The sequence below is a fragment of the Pteropus medius genome, unplaced genomic scaffold (genome assembly GCF_902729225.1).
Source record: "Pteropus medius unplaced genomic scaffold, Ma_sr-lr_union100, whole genome shotgun sequence".
Taxonomy (NCBI): Eukaryota; Metazoa; Chordata; class Mammalia; order Chiroptera; family Pteropodidae; genus Pteropus; species Pteropus medius.
The window spans coordinates 1,413,317-1,432,346 of record NW_024349519.1 but is presented as its reverse complement, the minus strand read 5'-3'; the positions used below and the strand labels follow the sequence as shown (position 1 = coordinate 1,432,346).

The window sequence follows — 19,030 nt, the reverse complement described above, 5'->3', positions numbered from 1 at the left end:
TCTCTCCAAAATTTGTTATTACCTGTATTTTGTTATATGGCCATTCTATGAAAAACAAACAAAACAGAGTTTTAAAAGGTACAGTTAGGAGGCTAGGGATGAGAGGTAAAACAACCCTCTCAAAAAAAAAAAAAAAAAACAAAACAAACGAAAAATACTGACTACAGTCCTCCAGTAGGAAGAGGACGCTCCAAGCCAGAGCCTCTCCCCTGAACCTCTCACAGCGCCATCTTAGCGAGGTCCCGTTGCTAGGAGACGAAAATGCGTCTTTCGGCTTGAGAGCCCTGCCTCCCCGCTATCGCAGGCTCTGTCTTGCCTCAAGACTGATATCTAAGGTCCCACTACCGTCCAGGGGCAGTTCCAGAAGGCCTCTTTCTGGGGCGTTTTCCTCTTACCCCCTCTAGCGCTGGCTGTAGCGGACCGAGGATCCTTACCCAGATCCCATACCCAGCTATGCCTAAGAAAGGGAAAAAGGCCAAGGCGACCCTGTCCGATGAGGAGCAGCTGCTTCTCTTTCAGCAGAAGATGCTGGCAGAGGAGGAGATGGCCAAGAAGAAGGAGAGGCTCCTGAGCCAGTTCTTGAAGGTGATGGCTTTCTGCATTACTCCCTGCCCAACCCCACCCACCCCGTGTGCTGGCCCTGTTGCCTTGACCCTGTCATTGTGGCATCCTCATTTTCATGCTGGTCTCACCTCCTCCAGAAATCTTGAGACCAAAATATACTTAGGTTTTGGGCAGAATTGTTTGGGAGGAAGGGCAGTTCTCTGTGAAGCATGGAGGGGGATCAGTAGTATAGAGCTTGGCAGTCACAACTGAGCCCCAGAATTGGGACAGTAGGTGCTATCAGCTGTTCCAGCTTTTTGAAATTCTGACATTCCCCTGAAGATGAATCATTACAAATAGCATCCTGCTCTGATGTCTCCTTTGAAGGAAATTCATGCCCTCCTTAAAATGGCATTGGGCTGTTTCTGTCTTACTTGAGATGCTCCCAAAACAAGAACAGGAACTCCCTGAGTGTTGGCCATGGGGCACTTTGGTTTCTTAGAAAAGACAAAGAGTAAGGTGTCAGTTGACTAACTGTGATCTTGTTGTACTGTATCCGGCTTTTGGCCCTTACCTCCTGGGGGTGTATTTATTCCTTCACACAGGACAAGCTGGCCAAGGAGGAACACAATAGTGCTCTGAACCTTAATAAGATTAACACACAGTGGAGAACTGTACTTCGAGAAATCAAGACCAGAGAGCTTCATAAAGACATTGAGATCCTCAGCCAAACATTTGAACGAGTGGTGGACTGTAAGAACAGTGTCATCAAGGTAGGTGTTCTTCCCAAGGAAACACTTGAATATGACTGCCTTGATCTCTTCTTTTCATAAAATGAGCCTAGAAAATTAATTAATTACTTAATCTTAAATCACTCGCAAGAAGCAGGCTGTGACAAAGACAAGCTATTGGTAATACCAGTTTTCAATGAAGTGAAAAATAGAATATTGGGCTGTCATCTCTCTCTCTTAGAGGAGTCATTCTTAGCTGTCTACTGCCCCAAACTAGTACTATACAATATTAGAGTTATAAGGCTCAGTAGACATCACCCAAAGACTTGAACTTAGTGCCATATCTTTATTTCAGTGTGAGAAGATTCATTCCAGAGGGAGAAACCAGTTTTCCTAAGGTCACACAGCTAGTCAGTGAGAGAGCTGGGACTAGAGTATGGGTTTCTTGATTCTTACCCCAGTGTTTTATTCAACCAAATTTTGTTTGGCCTCTGATTCAACTTCAGTGGCCCTGGATAAGGTGGAGAAGATCTCCATGGGTAAGAGCAGTTCTGGATCTCTAAGCAATTCAATCAGCCATTCTTATGCTCTTGGGAAGTTCTTGAGTCCATACTATCTTTTTTCCTAAGGAATTTTGCTGTATCTCTTCTTTCATTCTGTTTTTAACCTCCGTTTACTTACTCCTTCTCCTTAGCCTTCTCTTTCTTAAAGCAAAAAAACCCCACAATACCAGCAAAATATACATTGTCAACTGGCATTCCCCCTCTAAAAAAACACACATCTCTTCTTTACAGCCTAACCCCTGGGGAAAATTTTTCAACAGAACTTGGGCAGCTTCAAGTGATAGTACAAGTCCCAAATGTGCAAAACCATTATATCTTAGAATTCCTCACTCCACTAGTTATACCATATGGCTTTTTAAATGATATCTTCAGATACTTATTTGGAATTATTAAGTACTTGCTGAGAAAGAGAATCAGCAGTGTTCATTTAAGGATGCTTAGCAGTGACCAGGCTCACCCTTGAATCAATTAGCTTCTTTCTACACAATAGCTTTGCCGCTAATGATTATATTCCCTACCTTAAGTAAATCATACATTGCTATTAAGCACCTTCAGGGTCATTCCTGAACAACCCAAATTACACGTTAAATGTGCAAATGTTAGTGATTCTCACTTGCTATCTCCACTTCACTTCCCATTTATCCACATCTGATTTCTACCCTTCTCTAGGAAACTGCTCTTGTAAAGATCAACAGGCCCGAATCATGGATACTTTTCATCATTTAGTCATCACCTTACCTGATTTCTCTATGACACTGACACTCTTGGTCAAGCTCTCTTTTTTGAAACTCCTTTGGTTTCCATGGCAGCATTCTTTCCTGGCTTTTCTCCTGCCTCTGGGATATATACATCCAGTCCCCATTGTGAGTTCATCTTCCTCCCTCCATCCCCTTGAACTTTAGCACTTCCCAGTCTGACCATCTCATCATGTAACCTGGCGTCAAGCACTCTAGACCATCTTACTCATTACCCTGGCTTTAAATACCACATATATTGATGACTCCTGGGTGTGTAACACCAGCCTGGATTTTTCTCTTGATTTCCAAATCCATATATTCAAGCTTCTTAGATATCTGTTCCTGGCTGTTGTACTTTCCTCACAACTAAACTCATGGGCTTCCCCTTCCTTAGCCAACCCCAATCCCCCACTCCTGATCTGGTCTTCCTTGTGCTATTTGGGTGGCTGGTGCCATTCACGAAATCACCCAATCCAGAAATCTGGGGATCATCCTAGGTTTTGCCTCCATCCATGACTTCCCTTACTAGGTCTTGTATAAATCTTCTGCTTAAGTATTTTTCAAAGCCATACCCTGCTCTCTTTTTCCAATGTCCTGCTGTAGTTGAGTCCTGGGCATTATCTATCATATGGGCTATTGCAATAATCTCCTATATTCCAGCCTTCATGCCCAACTACCTCCAGATGACTGTCTAAAACAAAAATCTTATCCTGTTATTCCACTGCCTATATAGCAACTTAGTGGCTTCCCTCTTCTGCAGGAAAAATCCAAACTCCATGGAAAGAACACCAAAGCCCTTCAATCTGGCCTCTACCTGTACTTTTCATACAGCCAGCCTTGTTCCTTACCTGTGCCTTTGCATATTCTGTTCCCTCTATCTAGCATTTTCATTTCCTCATCTCCCCAGTCTTCCTGGCAAATTCTTGTATCCTGAAGAGGGATACAAATGACATCTCTTCTGTGAAGCCTTCCCCAGTGTTCTTAGTTATATGTAAGCACTCAGTCCTTTATATCTCGTTGTCACTGGTAAATCATTAACCTCATAACAAGTTCCACGTCATAATGTGATGTTCTGTTTATATAACTCTTTTTCTGCTGCAAGACTGCAAACTCCTTTGAGGGCAGTGAGCATGTCTTTCAATCTCTGGATCTTCAGCATCCAGCACAGTGCTGGTACATAACAGGTTTAGTAAACATTTGTTGGGTGAGTGAATAGCCTTCCATTATCAGAACATATTTCCTAAGATCCTTTTTCATGAGAAACATATCAGGTAAAAGCTAACTCTGCAGAGGTTGTGGTAGTTTACAGTGAGTGGACTCAAGGTGTCTGGGTCGTATGGAAACTCAGTAAATGCTTTTTGTTTTATTTACTTTAATTTCACTTTTTAAAAATAGGTAATACATTCATATTATTTAAAATTCAAAAGATAAAAAATTATATAGAGAAAAGTCCCCTCCCACTGGTGCCTTCCAGCCACCCAGTGCCTCTCCCGATAATTTTAGTTTCATGAGTAAAACTTTTTTTTACACAAATGGTAGTATTACATATTGTTCTGCCCCTTGCCTTTTTCTCTTAATAATATGCCTGGAGATTATTCTATGTTAGCCCATAAAGAGCTTCTTATTTTGTCTTTTTACAACTGCATAGTATTCGGTATTGTAGTTTAACATGTTACTTTGTCCTCTGTATTTCCTGTATCTTGGTTATTGGATCTAAAACTTGGAGGTATTGTGTTCTTCCATTATCTCTTTTTGTGCTATTAGCAACTATTGATTATCTGTTAATTCATTGGAGATTACAAAATGCCGATTTTCTAATGTTATCATTCATTTTTTTATTAGCTTGAATACTTCTTTAAAGTGATACTCCCCGTCATTTATCATTCAATTACCCAAAGGTACAGTTTATATAAGAAAGGTACAGTTTATATATTCTTATATATCTATAAAGATAAATGCTCGATTCCTTCTCTTGCCTGACAAGATACCCTAGGTTTAACTTGTTTATTTTTACCTCAGACCTCAAAGCAACCATTTCTCCAAGAAACCGTGGCTCCTTTTAGTGGTATAGCCCAATCACTGTAAATGTTTGTTGTCCCTAGGACACTGGCTGGCTACCTGAGGTTCCCTGATGTCACTCTTACTTTACATTCAAGAGTGAGAGAACCAGTACTCGTAGAGCCAAAGAATTGGCATTAGGAACTAAGGGAAAATGTCATTCATATCATCCAGCTAGCCAACTGAATACATTTTTATTTTCTCACAGAGAAGCCATCCAGCCAAAATGGTAACTCTCTGTTTCCTACCCAGTCTTTAGCTAAGGACCTGTCAGAAGCTGAGGAACAGTATGCTCATGCCCTGCGCAGCCACTTGCACAACGTTGACCAGCTGTTGGCCCTGCAGAGATGCCGACTCAACCTCCTAGAGGAAAGTTACAACAGGGAGCTGGAGGCCCTAACCAAAGAGTTTGAGATAGAAAGGTATGGGGATTTGAGTCCAGGGGAGTTTCCAGAGTGTCTGTAAGCGGGTGCCCAGCACCCTGGAGCACCCCACCATGATTATGACATGACCTCCAGTAGAAAAGGTCTTGAGTTCCTTTAAACTAATTCAGGTTTAAGCTTGTGTCCTTAGCCTCCCTTTGCCCAAGCCAGGTCCCTATCTATAACACCCTCACCACCTACTTTGAACTATCAAAATCCTATCTATATGACAGGGGACAGGAATGGGAAGGAGACTTCTCACTGTAATCCTTTGTACTTTGTGATATTTATATCATATGAATATATTACCTATTTAAAAATTGAAATAAAATAATCTTATTCATTCTTTTTGGCTCTAAAAAGAATAGAACCTGCCCTCCCTTTGTTCTCCTTCAGTACGTAAGAGTTCGTACCATTTGTGTAGTTTTTTTACGTATTGCTTTGAATTGTCATTATTGGTCCATATGCTTTATCCCTCAGAGCAGAGACAATGCCTTATCTCCTATAGGAAGACAATTATTGACCAACATGAAAAAGAGATTCACTACCTACAAGATGTTTTCATGGCCATGGAGCAGAACTATATAGATTCTGAGTATGAAAGCAAGCTGGAGTTCCAGAGCATGTGGGATGATCTCAAAAACAAGGTACAGAGGGAGAGTAGATAGGCAAGAACTGGGAGAGAAGTGAGAGAAAAATGCTCAAGGCCAGTAGAGCTAGAAGAGATCCCCTTAACCAACGTAATCAATAAAATGTCTGTTGCCATTGTAGGTACCCCTACTACCTTATGTACTTTTGTGAAATTGGTCAGGAGGGAGGCCCCTTCTGAAATGTCAAGGAAATGCATTTTAGAGGTAAAAACAGCAACAAGGAGATCATCTGACTTCACCTATGATTTATAAATTAAGACTCTGAGGCCCCCCAAAGTAAAATGACCCATCAAAGTCATGCCGCTGGCTGTGGAACAGCCAGAAGGAGAATCCAGTCTCCTGCCCCTTGGCCCAACGTGCTTTCCAACATCCTAGAGGCTGCAAACTTAGCCAGCCTGCAAACCTAGGTTTGAATAGAAGGTTCCTTGTTTTTTTATTTTGCCCCATAGTGTTTTGTAAAAATCCAAATTTTCAGCTTCCCTTGAAAAATTTAGAGATCTGGTAATACTGGGCTGTATTTCCAAATGATGGCATTCATGTAGAATCGAGCAGCTGTTTCTTCCCCGCTTGCCCGCTTCCAGAGAACATTTTTTCTCTGGTTCACCACAGGCCCCATCTACCCCACAGCACTTATTTATATCATTTGCCTGGTCTTTGTAGGGATTTTCATTGGTGACCCGTGCATATAAACAATGCAAGAGGGTGAGGTTGCTGGTGATAGTGAAAGGGCACTAATAGGGTAATTCTAAATGCTGGTTATTTTGGAGCCACTTCCTAGAATTTAGAAGAGAAGCACTTTCTAAGGCTGCAACTGGAGAATGTAGTAGAAGACCTATGGAGAAGGTTCCAGGATGCACTCAAGAATTACACTGATGCCACAGAGGATCGAAAGGTTGCCTTTGAGACCCTGAAGGTGAAGGACGAGAAGAGTTCCAAAGAGATTGAAGCACAGATGAAAAAAATACAGAGACTACAGGTTAGTGCAGCCAACCAGAAATATTCATTGCTTTAACTGCTCAATTATCCCCTGTTCATCTTCCCCCAATTTCCACTGGGCCTCATGACTGATTGGGGAAAGATGATATGCTTTGGTTTCAGTATCCAGACAGTCCTTTTACCTCTCACTGAAGACCCTCAGTTTGTCAACTGTTTCCTCTAATCTACTCTGTTTCTCCAGGATTCTATAATTATTTTAAAAGGCAAGATCATGGTGCATAGCCGTGAGAGTGAAGAACAGAACCAGTATATTCGTGATGACAAGGAGTTGGTCCACGTACAACTGCGAAAACTTAAGGCCCAAAGGACTCAGGCCCGGGAAATATCACAGGAGAACTTAGTCAAACTCACCCTGGAAAGTAATGCCACCATCAAAGCCTTGAGAAAGATTGTTGATAAGGTAACAAAGGGGAGAGGGTGGTCCAAACAAAGCCAAGGAACCTGGCTCCCTGTGAAGTGAAAGGGCTTTGAGATCAATAAAAGAGGCTTCCTCCTGCTTCCTGCCTGGGTGGACACATGGAATACTTTATTTCGTGTTCCCTGCCCTCTCACATTTTAAATGAATTAATATTGAATGAATTGTATAAGACTATAAAGTACTTGCAATAGTGTTTGGTACACAGTAAGCACTCTGTGTTAGATATATATTACTTCTGTCTCCCACCAGTAGCTTCTTTGGTTTAAGCAGGGAAGCCAACTCTGCTATTCCTCTTCCTTACCCCCTTTTCTAATGAAAGGTCTCTTCCTGTTTCCAATAGGGTGAAAAGATCCTTAAACTTGCTGAAATATGTAGGAAATTTGAAACAGAGGAAGAAAAAGTGCTGCCTTTTTATTCGTCAACATTGACTCCCGAGGAGCAGGAGGAAATAGAGGAAATTAACCCAGAAGAGTTTACTGAGGAGCTGGCAAAGGTAAAGTTCCTGGGGATGATGGGGCACTGGGCTGTATTCGCTAATGGGCCCCACCACACACCTTCTCCCTTTACTCAACTCCCAGGTGATAGCAGACTACATAGGGTTAGAGAATTTCTGGAAAAGGTACAACAAAGTGAAACTGGAGCAACTGAGCCTCGAACACAGACGTGCCCAGTTGTTAGAAATCAACAGGAAGCTGCGGGAGATGCTCAAGCAGTACTTGGATGGCATCTCAGTGAGTGATGAAGTGCTGAGCCAGCTCAACCCACTTTTCGTCGTCAACCATCGAAGCAACTTACCCCAGCCCTTGTCCATACCCACAACCCAGCCAGGTGACAAAAAACCTCCAACTACTTACAACATCATTGAAGCAGCCCACGTGATCTCCCACATCCTGTGATACAAGCCAAAAAATCTCTTCAACCCCCAGAGAATTTTTCAAGAGACCTGAGGACTTCGCTATTAAAAATTCCCACAGAGTTCATGAGCTCCTTATATCTTTGCCATATGGGACAGAACAGTCTACTTTGAGGACACTAGGAATATAGTGGCCCCAGGGAGTGGAAAGAATAGCTAGGCAACTATCTGGAGGCTTATTTCTCAATGAAGCATTGTTCCTGAGGTCAGGGCACCATCGGAGCCAAAACCCATACCTTTAAGACCTAGAGATCCAGGGGAAGATTCAAGACCAGGTCCTTGGGGTAATTTAGGACAGGAAGAGGAGGCCAGAGGAAGAGTTGTTCTAAGTCTCCAACACCCCCATGCCAGGCAAGATCCAATTCAGAATGTCTTTTCTCTAGCCCTTTACCTCATTCCCACTTGCAAAAGTAGCTTCAGAAAGTACCAGATGAAGAATGCAAAGAGGTTTTTAAAAATTATTATTTTTTATTTCTTTTTGCTCTTGTTTCGTTTCTCTTCCTTGAGCTTCTTTTTGGAGACTTTAGGTCTGTTGGCTTTTTTGTATAGGTGATAACCAATGAGGCTCAGGAGGGCTGGCACCATGGCCATGCCTACCAGTGGCAAAATGCCCTTAACCAGCTTTTGCCAGTAGTTGGCTCGGATCAGTGCAATCAGCTCCACATCAAACTGCAGCACTGCATCCGCTGAAGGCAAAGAAGAGGTGAGGGTTAGAATCTCTGTGCAGTTTACCCAGGACTGAATCTGAATAAAAACAGGGAGGGCAGTCCACACCAGAGCAAGAACTATGAAGCTGGCAAGATTTAAATGTGGGGTTGAGTTCCCTTAGACAAAGGCAGAGATGGGTTATGAGCAGAGTCTAGTGACAGTCATCTTTACCCCAAATATACAAGTGTGGCTTGTGATCCATGACAGGTGTTTGATAGCACAGGCAAACTTTCTGTGGATCTGAAATATATGTACTGTTCTCCATTTATAAGTGAGAGAAACCTTGATACTAACTGTACTCCAAATTGCCACACGGATACAATCTTTGCGGGCTGAAACTAATAGGATTTAAACTAGACTCTTGAAAATTCCACCAACCAATGAGCACAGTCAATGTGATTATTAGAAAAGATAGGTGTTTCAATATTAATAGCTGGAAAAGAAGGATATGTCTTATGAAATAAGGGGTGGAGAAATGAGTGGAGGTGGGGAGAGAGATGCAGAAAGCAGCAGCATTAGAAAGCGGGAGGTAATAGAGCTTTGGGTTAAGAGTTTGTTTCTTATTAGTCCCCCTACCCTCTTTCCATGTCTCCCTCTAAGCTGGAACTGAGATGAAAACTTTTACCCTAATCTCTGAAATACAACACATTTTAGTTACGAGAACATGTTATAATCAAAAGCGAGAGATACAAATCTTGGGGAATCTGTCCAGTCTCAGGCCTTCAAGTGTAGAATATCAGCAGTGACCTGTGAGAGCTTTTAAAGTTATGGGGTGGGCTTAGCTTTTAAAAGCTGTTTTCTTGTTTCATTTTGTTTTGAATTACTTGACTGTGATCATTTCTACTATCTATTCCCTGGTGAAGGAATAGAAAGGAAGGGTGAAAGGAAGGGTGGAAGTATGGTGAGAAGCCATGCCAACTGCACAAATGACATAGTTTGGAATTATATGGAGAAGGCAGGAAAGAAGTCAAAGTTCTGGGAAGGGTGGCAAAGGTGGCAGACCCATGTGGCAGAGGCAGCTCTCTTCTCCCTAAAAAGCTGCTGGCTAACAGGGCAAACCAGGTGGCCTTAACAGGTTCTCTAGACCCTGTGGTAATCTAAAGAGGAAAAAAGTGGCCCTGCAGAAGGAGGAGGCCCCACCCACTCCTGTTCTTTCCAGCAAACTTAAGTGTAGCTCCCTATAGCCCTTATAGACTGGGTATTCTGATGGTCTGAGAGAGAGGTCTAGTCAGATTACCTGGGATAGATGGTGGAAATCCCCGTTTTCCATAGGCCAAATGAGATGGAATGACTGCCCTTCGCTTCTCTCTGAGGGAAAGAATGTAAGTCACAGCCAGAGGTGGGATCAGGTGGGCCAGTAGCCTCAGGTCATCTGAAGCCCCACCAGCAAAACCCTCTGGATATTCACACCCAAACATGACTTTCCCATCTGACACCTAACAGGTTGACCAGCAAAGTTATCCATCCCCCCATGTGCCTCAACTCCTCCAACAAAACCCACAGCAAGAGAGGTGTAGAGGCTTTGGATACCCTCTCAGGGTCCCAATGACCCAGACTGGCCTAGAGCAAAGCCAGAGCCCTTTATCCATGTTCTCCTGTCTCCTCTAGGAGCAGGGATAGCAGAGAAAGCCTCTCTACCCATGCAAAGGGGGTACCCAAGCCCACCCCTACCCAGATACTCACCCCACACACATGTCTAGAAGGCTCTGCTCCAGACCTTGAGGAAGAAGACACAACTGAACAGGAAGCTACCTACATTCTCCAAATCCCAGGAGAGGAGAGCAAAGGCTCCCTCTTGACCCTTAGCTGAGCTCCCCACCTCTCAAATCTCTGGCTTCCAGCAGGGTATAGAACGAGGGGAGTATAAAAAGTGGGGTTTGAATCTCAGGAGAGCTGGTAGAGACCTGGGGTCTTACTAATTCCCAGGGTCATTTCCAAGGTACCTTAGGGTTTGAAGAGGCTAAGAAAGCATTTGTGTTGGAAAGCAAAGGAAAGGGAGGTATATGTCACATACCTGGGATCACCTGCTTTTGGCCAAGTTCTATAACCAGAGGGTCTCTGGTTAAGGAAGTGTCAATAATGCGTCCATCTACCAAGCTGCCCTGGGGGGAGAGAGCATCCAGAGTGCCCACCTAGTACCTCTCCCTCCCAGTTGGAGCTACACGCACCTGGGCCGCTGGGCGGGGCAAACCCCTAGCAGCTGCTGCCTAGCACGCCCCTCAGGACAGAAAGGAACAGGAAGCCCCAAAGGGCTGGCACTTCTCATTGCCCAAAAGGAACTGGAGGAAAAGCTGGGAGGGAAAATAGACAAAGAGGAGCATCTGTCCCTCCCCCCGCACTCCCTGCCACGTGCTGGAAGACCCCAGAGCTTGGAGTTACTCCCGAACTGCTTGCCACGTGGCCAAGCCAAGCCAAAGCTGACGTGTTTCCTCAGAGCACCGCCCCCTCCCAGGTTCCACCCCGGCCCCCAGACCCCTCACCGTGTAGTGTATATGAAGTGTGTCTCCAAGAGCAGCGGGCTCCGCACACGGTTCGGGGGGCTCCACCTATGATGGGACTACAGGAGTCATGGAGAATCCTCCAAAGATTCCGTTCTTGCCCCTAGACCCAGCGCCTCCTAACTGTTCTCGCATTTCCTCTCCGGTCTGTTCGCAGGTTCGTTTAGACCCGTATTCCCGTACAAGGCCCGGCCCCCACGGACCGGGACAATCTCCTCACCAGGGTCTCCACTTGGAGGGTCCGGACAGGACTTTCAGTTTCGAACCCAGTCTCATCCCGGCACACCATCCCACTGAGCAGCAGCAGCACCACCAGACAGAGTGGGAGTAGTGACGGGTGCAGGGTCATGACTAGACACGGGACAGGACGCAGGGCACCAGGTCAGGCTGCTCGGTGGCAGTGGCTAGGGCAGCGTTTCCCTCAGCGCCCAGGCCAGACAGGACTGGACGGTAGGGGGCGGGGTCGCCACACACCAGCTCCTCCTCCTGCAGCCCCTCCTCCACCTTGTCCCCACCTCCCGGAGGGAGGAGGCCGCAGGCAGCCCTTCCTACCCTTTAAAACTGGGAGGCAGCAGATTCTGATTCGCCTGTCGTCCGTTAGCCGTTCTGTCCCACAGCGAAAAGTTGGGTCACATAATAGCACCCATTTATGACTGATTACCTACTGTGTGACAGGAACTTTGTAATCCTCAAAACCACCCTGAAAGGTATGTTTCCATTTTACAGATGAGGAATTGGATACTCAGGTTAAAAAACTTGCCGATCATCTAGCTGGGTAGTGACAGGTACAGGATTCAAACCCAGCACTGCCAGAGTCCAGTTTTTGCTCTCTGCTCTTGCCTCAAAGATACACGTCTCCTCACATCTATCCTGGCAGTGTCTGGCTGGCCCATCCCACCCCAGCAGCTGCCAAAGGCAGCATCCCTCTCCCACCTCTACTCCTTCAGCTTGAATATCTGGAGGTCATATATCCAAAAGGAGGAAGGGAGCTGTCCCATCCCCCTGTTCTTTAAAAGCTAACTGGAAAGTACAAAGGGCTATTTCCCTGTAAGGACAGGGTTAATCCCTGATCTTTTCCTGACACTACCATTTTCTTTCTCTTTTCATCAAAAAACCTCTGTGAAGGGCAGCTACATATAACCCTTTAATGTTTGTATAAGGACATCGGTTTTTTAAAACATTACAAAATTATTTCACATTACTCTACCAGTTCCCTTTCTGCATGATTTAAATCCTCACTGCCCACTCAGGCGTTGGCATCTGGACTTTGCTCCTTTAAAAGTCATCAGGAAGCTCACAGTCACCAAATTCCTGGTCACTTCTTGGTCCCTTGTCCTCCCTTAGCATCTCTCTGGTATTTGAAGCCACTGAGCTCTGACTGCCCTCCCAGGCTTTAAACAGAACTGCCTACTGGGTATCTCCACCTGGATGTTTGACCAGCACCTCAAATCAACACACCCAATACTGTACTCATTCCTCTCTCTCCTTTCCTCTCATCTGCAATAATCTAGACTTCACTCCCAACTTCCTGTTTGTTAGTGGCTCTGCTATCAGCATTCAAGCCCAACTCATCTTCCACATCCAAAAAGTCTCCTTTGGATTCCCCCTCCACAGCCTCTCCAGATCTTTCTTTCCATTCTCACGGCTGCCACCCTAATTAAGCCCTCATTAACTCTTTTAGGTTATTAAAAAAAAAAAAAAGCCCCCTCAACAGGAGGGAATTTCTGGGGGTGATGGAATGCTCAATATCTTGAAAGGGATATGGGTTACATGGGTATAGGCATTTGTCAGAACTTTGATCAAACTATGCTTAAAATCTTTACATTGCACTGCATGCATATACCTCAATTTTTTTAAAAAGGGAAAAACTTTTAAAAATAAACAAAATCTACTTCCAAGTCTCTCTTAAAGCTGAATAAGGCCATTGACTAAGTTTTGGCCAATAAGAGATAAACAGAAGTATTGGAAATATTCTCAGACTTCCAGGAAGGCTCCTTAAAGGGAGTTAATTTAGCTAATAAGTGTGTCATTATGTGCTCCTCCCACTTTCCCTAATCTCCTTTCTGCTGCCTCGAATGTAGATGAGATTGATTTATGCTCCAGCAGACATAGTAGACCATCAGGTGACCATGAGGATGGAGGTCAAGTGCCAGGATGGTGAAGTGCAAAGATCAAAGCCAAAGTCCTGATAACTGTAGAGCCGCCATATTAGTCCTGGACTGCCTACCACCAGATACCTTCTAATTAAAGTAGAAATTAACTCCTATCTTGTTAAAAGAAAAGGGGGGAAGGGGGAGATGGAAGAGGAAAGGAAGAAGGAAAAAAAAGGTAACAAACTCCTCATCCCCAGCCTCCTCCTATTTTAGCCCATTCTGTACATTGCTGCATCTGCTCAACTTGTCATGTCATCTACCTACTAAAAAGCCTGCCTTGGCTCCACATAGTCCAGCAAATAAAATTCAGACTCCCTGACATGCCAATTGAAAGTTTTCATCATCTGGTCCTGATCTGCCTTTCTAAACTTGGCTTTTATTCCATTCAACAATATTAAATGAAAACCTTTTAAAGACAAGAACCTCATCTTTCTCGTTTCTATATTCTCAGTGCCTAGTATGGTATACGACATAGATGCTCAATAAATGTTTATGAATTGATCCTTCCTCCTCATGGACTATGTGGTCTGGCATTAGATGAACCTGCCTCATGTGTTTTCATCTTTGCCCAGGCTCATGCTATTCCTCCACCCATCAAGCTCCTTCTAGGTCAAGCTCAAATATCACTGACTCTGTGAGCTAGAAGTGACTTCCCTTATTTCTGAACTTCAGGCATACACTCGGGGACATTATTATCTTTTTCCTTGTGTTGCAGTTATTTATGTATGTTCCCACTCCTCTCTACCCATTTCCTCAAAGAGCCAGCTCACTGATGGCAATGATAAGGTACTAGCTGCACAATACCTTCCATGTAACAGATTCTAGACAAATGTTTTATTTTGAATAAATATACCATGCAATACCAAGAAACCATTGAAAAGGGAGATCTATTACTAATATGAAAAATCTCTAAGACAAATTATATATTTTAAGAGCAACCAAAAAAAAAGCTAGATGTGATGAGCCCCTTTATATTTTAATCTCTCTCCAAATGTGTGTACTGTGTTTAGAAAAGGAATTAGAAGGATGCACACCAAATAGCCGAGGGTGATTACCTTTGTGAATGGGAGAATAGAGGGGAACAGGTTCCACAAGTTGCTTTGTAAATTTGTCTTGTTTGGATCTTTTACAATAAAAATTACTTTGGTTACAAAAATCGCTTTAAAATTAAATCATAAATGAATGAACATGATATATAGTCCTGTGCCACATGATGTTTCAGTCAAGAACAGACCACATATAAAATGGTGGTCCCATAAGACTGAAATAGAGCTGAAAAATTCCTGTTGCCGAGTGATGTCATAGATGTCATAGCTGTCCCAACATTATAGCCCAATGCATTACTCATGTTTGTGGTGATGCTGGCATAAATGAACTGCATTGCCAGCCACATAAAAGCATAACACATACAATTATGTACAGTACATAATACTTAATAATAATAAATGACTGTTACTGGTTTGTCTACTATACTATATTTTTATCATTTTAGAGTGTGCTCTACTTGTAAGAGTTTGCTGTTATGCCAGCAGCAGCCTCATACGTCTGTTCATTGTCTCTTGATTGATTTTTCTGTTGACTTAATCTCGTGCTGTTTTGTGCAGTAACATGCTGTACAGGCTTGTAGCCTAGAAGCAACAGGCTGTACCATATAGCCTATTAGGTGGCACATGACTGTATAGCAATACAATGGAACATGTGGGAGGTGCTGAATGAGTTAACAGAGCTAAAGAGGCCAGACTGGGAGAAAAAGTCATTGTGATTAGAGAGGTCACAGGCAGCTTTGTAGAACTTAAAAGTGGTGGGTTTTTTTGTTTTTGTTTTTGTTTTTTGAGCGAGAAAGGGGATAAAGGCAGAGGGCCAGATATTTGGGGAAAATTAATGGACTAGTTTGGAATTTAACCAGGAGAGTAGAGAGTAGTTGGGAAGGGAAGAAAGGGCTGGTTGGGGAGATCCTTTAATGTCAGACTGCGACAGTAGGAACCCACTGAAAGTTTCTGAGCAAGGGGCTGACAGTGAGTACTGTACTGATGCATCACCTGATTGAAATGCTGTAATGAAGGTGTGGAAGACTACTGTCCAGGTCTGAGGCTTTGTTTGGAAATGTCATGGGGAGGAAGAAGGTGGGGTAAAGTGAAGAGGGTGGTAGTGGGGATGAAAGGGCAAAACCAAGAAGACAATATTACCTACAGGGGGCAGCACAAGCCCACTTGGACCCAGGAAGGACCAGGGAGAAAGGCGCTTTGTCCTTCGTTGGTTAGGAGGAAACTGAAGGGCAGAGGAAGGTGAGATGGTTCTGGGAAAGGCAGAGACTGGCACACCCCTGACTGGAGGCACAAGTTAATCAGAGGACCACCTTAAAGGTGTCTCTTAACACCTTAAAGGTGTTGGCAAGTAGAAGAAATTCTATTACAGCCCCTAGCTTCCAAAACTCATGGGGCACCCACCATGCCCACCTTGGTTAAGGACAATGACGTTTATTCATTTAAGGATGAGTTCCTATTATGTGCCACATAGTAAGTAACTGTTTTTTAAATGTTTTAAATGTTTAACAGATTGTTAAAAGCCTGTGAGTTAGCATATACAAATCTGGGATCAAAATCTAATGCCATATTTTCATAACCTGGCTGACTAGTTTTCTCTTTTAGGTATGGTTATGCATTCATCCAAGAATGAAGTGTTACCTCCCTCCCCGACTCTCCACTATGGCTGTTCTAGCCAGGGAGGTATAATCCTATCAATGCAAAAACAGATTCCCCATCACCTACTACCTAAAGCCAAGAGAGCACTCTTCTTTCCTTATATTCAGAACACTAAAGGAAGCTAGCATCCAGATCCCTGTGGTTCAGAGCCTGGAGCTAAGCACCTCCCACCTTTGTACTCCATTCTGTGGGATGGAAGGGTGGAGGTGGAAGGTGGGTGGGAAGTGGGCAGGAGGGAGTGTCAGGTGAACAAGTTCATTCTCAAGTCTCCTGCCTGGTCTGGATTGGCCAGACCTACTGAGAGAGAGCTCTCTCAACACCTGGTTTGGAGGAAGGGTGGTAGGAGGAAGGGTGCATGGATAGAATTGTTCAGCTCCGGAAACAGATAGCCAGAGTTCTGGCTTGTGTGTCTTCTCTACTTCACCACATTCAGTTTGGAAGCCAGATTTGCTTTAAACTAGAGCCCAGATACTCTCTTTTGCAGCCCATAGCCAAAGTGACACATAAGCACTCACCTTCAAGCCTTGACAGTGAATGGTCCCGATCCAAGTTCTTCACTTCTAGACCTCCAACCACTGCCTTAGGCTTCATTTTTCTATTTACAGTAGAAGGATTAACAGGCATTGTCCTAGCCAACTCCTCATTGAGCATTGTACTCCATGACACCTATTGTGAAGTAGCGCACTTTCACTATGCTTTTTCAGTAGTGATATTCAAGGCTCGGGTTTCCTCAGACCTAACCCTTTGCTCAAGAACTCCAGGTCACCTACTCTTACCCATCACAGCAACCAGGGCCAGGACACCCAATTAGTATGAAAAACCTGAAGAAGGAAGGCATCTGGATCTTTTCACTCCCCAGTGACCAGTATGATACACCATCCCTCCAGTTACCAAGTTAGAGAGTAGAGAATTGGACTTTGACTCTCCTACCTCCACATCCTTCAGAACTGGAAAAGATGCTGTTCTTAGTATTATGACTGCCTGTCCAAAGACACCACTCTCTGCACCAAACAGCAGCAAAAGAAAGGGAACCCCCTACACAGTTTTTCCCCAACTGTCACTACCCCACATGGCACACTATGGATATCTCAAAGGATTCCAGAGCATCCCAAAAATAGATTCCCAAGCCTCCACTCAGTACAGTGGTTTGACTCCATTCTTAGTACAGGTCTAGAAACATAGGTACTAAATAAATATCTGCCACTTTTCTGCTCTGTCCAATCTAGGCACTCAAATTGGAAGCAATGCAGTGACTCCCCAGAGCCTTCAGGCCTTACACCTCTAATCTGAGAATTTCATACATATGTACACTCATTCTTCCCATCACTGCCCCCATACTCTGGAATGAAGGGAATGGTTTTGTCCTCCATCCCACTTGGACCAATCTAAGGCCTTCCACTGGTTTTCTCCAAGCTCATTTTGGAAGCTCCCTTGCCCGGATAATTCTGAAGTGGATTCTGGGCCCAGGCCCCCTGACAAGTCATGACTGAAGAGCTATTCATGTTCTGAGAATATGCGGTTGCTGTCTGTCCTAAGTATTTACCTTCCAGGTTAAGTCTCCCCATTCATCCCACCATGTCCCATAAAAAGAAGCTGGATGTTTGAGCAACTGCCACAAGAGGGCTCCCTCCACCTCCTTCCTGGCATCCTAAACGGAGTGCTTAAGGTCAGAAGGGACTAGGTCAACCTCTTTCCCCAGTCAGTTCAGGGGTCAAAAGATTCCCAATGACCTGCCATGAAGCTGAAGTCCTCTCCATTATCATTCTTATGAGAGGCTGTAGCTCTAGAAGGTATCTATCTGTTAGTATACAAATGAAGGACTTGGGAAAGGAGCTTTTAACTAATCAGTAACCTCAATCACCAAGCAGGAATTTTGAGGAGCCTAGGAGGAAGAAAGTGTCATCTGATGTTGAGGGGTAAGTGGGTAATGTTCAAAGTTTATGAAGTTGATAAAGGGATGTCTGGTTGGAGCAGTTTAAGGGTTTCCTAAGAGAAGAAGCACTGGTCCTTGAGGGTAATAGCTTATTTTAATAAAAGGAGAGGGGCTGAGAAGGAAAATTAGAAGGGGAACGGGGAGGTAACTGAATATAAATGATATACTAGTACTTAGGGCTCTCAAACTTATAATATGCCTTATACCTACCCTTTCTCATAGTATCAGGGTGGGAAGACCTCTGTCCCCACAGCTTAAGAAAGAGTCAGGAAGACCTACCTGGCTCACCCAGACCTCACTCATCCCAAGGGCAGCACCATCCCCTCCTTTGCCTGGAGCCAGACAATAGTAGCAGGAGAGGAAGAGAGTAGTGGTGGGAGTGAGATGGGAGGATAGAGGCTTTATGGAAAAGGTATTTTTCCCAGGATATTTGTGGGATCTCTGGATGAGGCCAGCATCCTGACAATGGGAAACAACATGCTTGAAGGAGAGGGGATACAAGTCCATCAGTTGTAAAGAGGATCAAGATCATTACACTACCTAGACATGCTTACTCACTGCCAAAGTCTAGAACAAAATGGGTGAAGGGACTCCAATCTATGGATGAAGGGACCCTATTCCAACAAGAAGCACCTGACACGCAGGGCTGGGGAGATCTGATAAAGGAGGCAGTAGGGGGCACTCAAAGTTCAGGGCCCTCTAGCCACTGAAGACCCTAAAGTCTACCAACAGATGATAAAAATAGCTTAGTTCAGGGTTAAACCCTTTAGAACTAGAGGAGCAAAGTCATGACACTCTGGTGCACAACTCATTTAGGTGCCCCTCTAGGGTATGATGGGAAGAAGCAACCAGTGTAGGGATGAGCCTAAGTTCCTCCATAACCTCAATCTCCCCCAGTCAAGTGCCCTTTACCCATCTGTTGAGAGAAGGAACAACTGGAGAAAGGAACCAGAGACAGAACTACCCTCACCATTAAACCACTGTCCCATGGCTGCTGCACATCAA

At 44.2% G+C, this 19,030-nt stretch overlaps 2 protein-coding genes across 4 annotated transcripts; one reads left to right on the top strand and one right to left on the bottom strand.

The window, feature by feature from the left end:
* The first annotated feature begins 263 nt into the window (after positions 1-263).
* On the top strand, positions 264-8,096 carry DRC2 (dynein regulatory complex subunit 2). The gene is made up of 8 exons (XM_039882153.1): positions 264-585; positions 1,149-1,316; positions 4,885-5,054; positions 5,563-5,701; positions 6,483-6,680; positions 6,882-7,100; positions 7,459-7,611; positions 7,697-8,096. The coding sequence occupies exons 1-8, from the start codon at positions 454-456 to the stop codon at positions 8,012-8,014; spliced, it is 1,497 nt and encodes a 498-aa protein (XP_039738087.1). The 5' UTR covers positions 264-453; the 3' UTR covers positions 8,015-8,096.
* Positions 8,097-8,476: 380 nt separating this feature from the next.
* Positions 8,477-18,846, bottom strand: FKBP11 (FKBP prolyl isomerase 11). Of its 3 annotated transcripts, none has more exons than XM_039882154.1 (6): positions 11,458-16,750; positions 11,220-11,285; positions 10,754-10,841; positions 10,423-10,456; positions 9,977-10,047; positions 8,477-8,717 (listed from the first exon to the last, which is right to left on the bottom strand). In XM_039882154.1, the coding sequence occupies exons 1-6, from the start codon at positions 11,584-11,586 to the stop codon at positions 8,500-8,502; spliced, it is 606 nt and encodes a 201-aa protein (XP_039738088.1). In that variant the 5' UTR covers positions 11,587-16,750; the 3' UTR covers positions 8,477-8,499. The 3 variants fall into 3 exon arrangements, with proteins under 3 accessions (XP_039738088.1, XP_039738090.1, XP_039738089.1); XM_039882156.1 differs by having other exon boundaries at positions 8,479-8,717; positions 16,608-16,649; XM_039882155.1 differs by lacking the exon at positions 10,754-10,841 and having other exon boundaries at positions 8,479-8,717; positions 16,608-18,846.
* Positions 18,847-19,030: the final 184 nt, after the last annotated feature.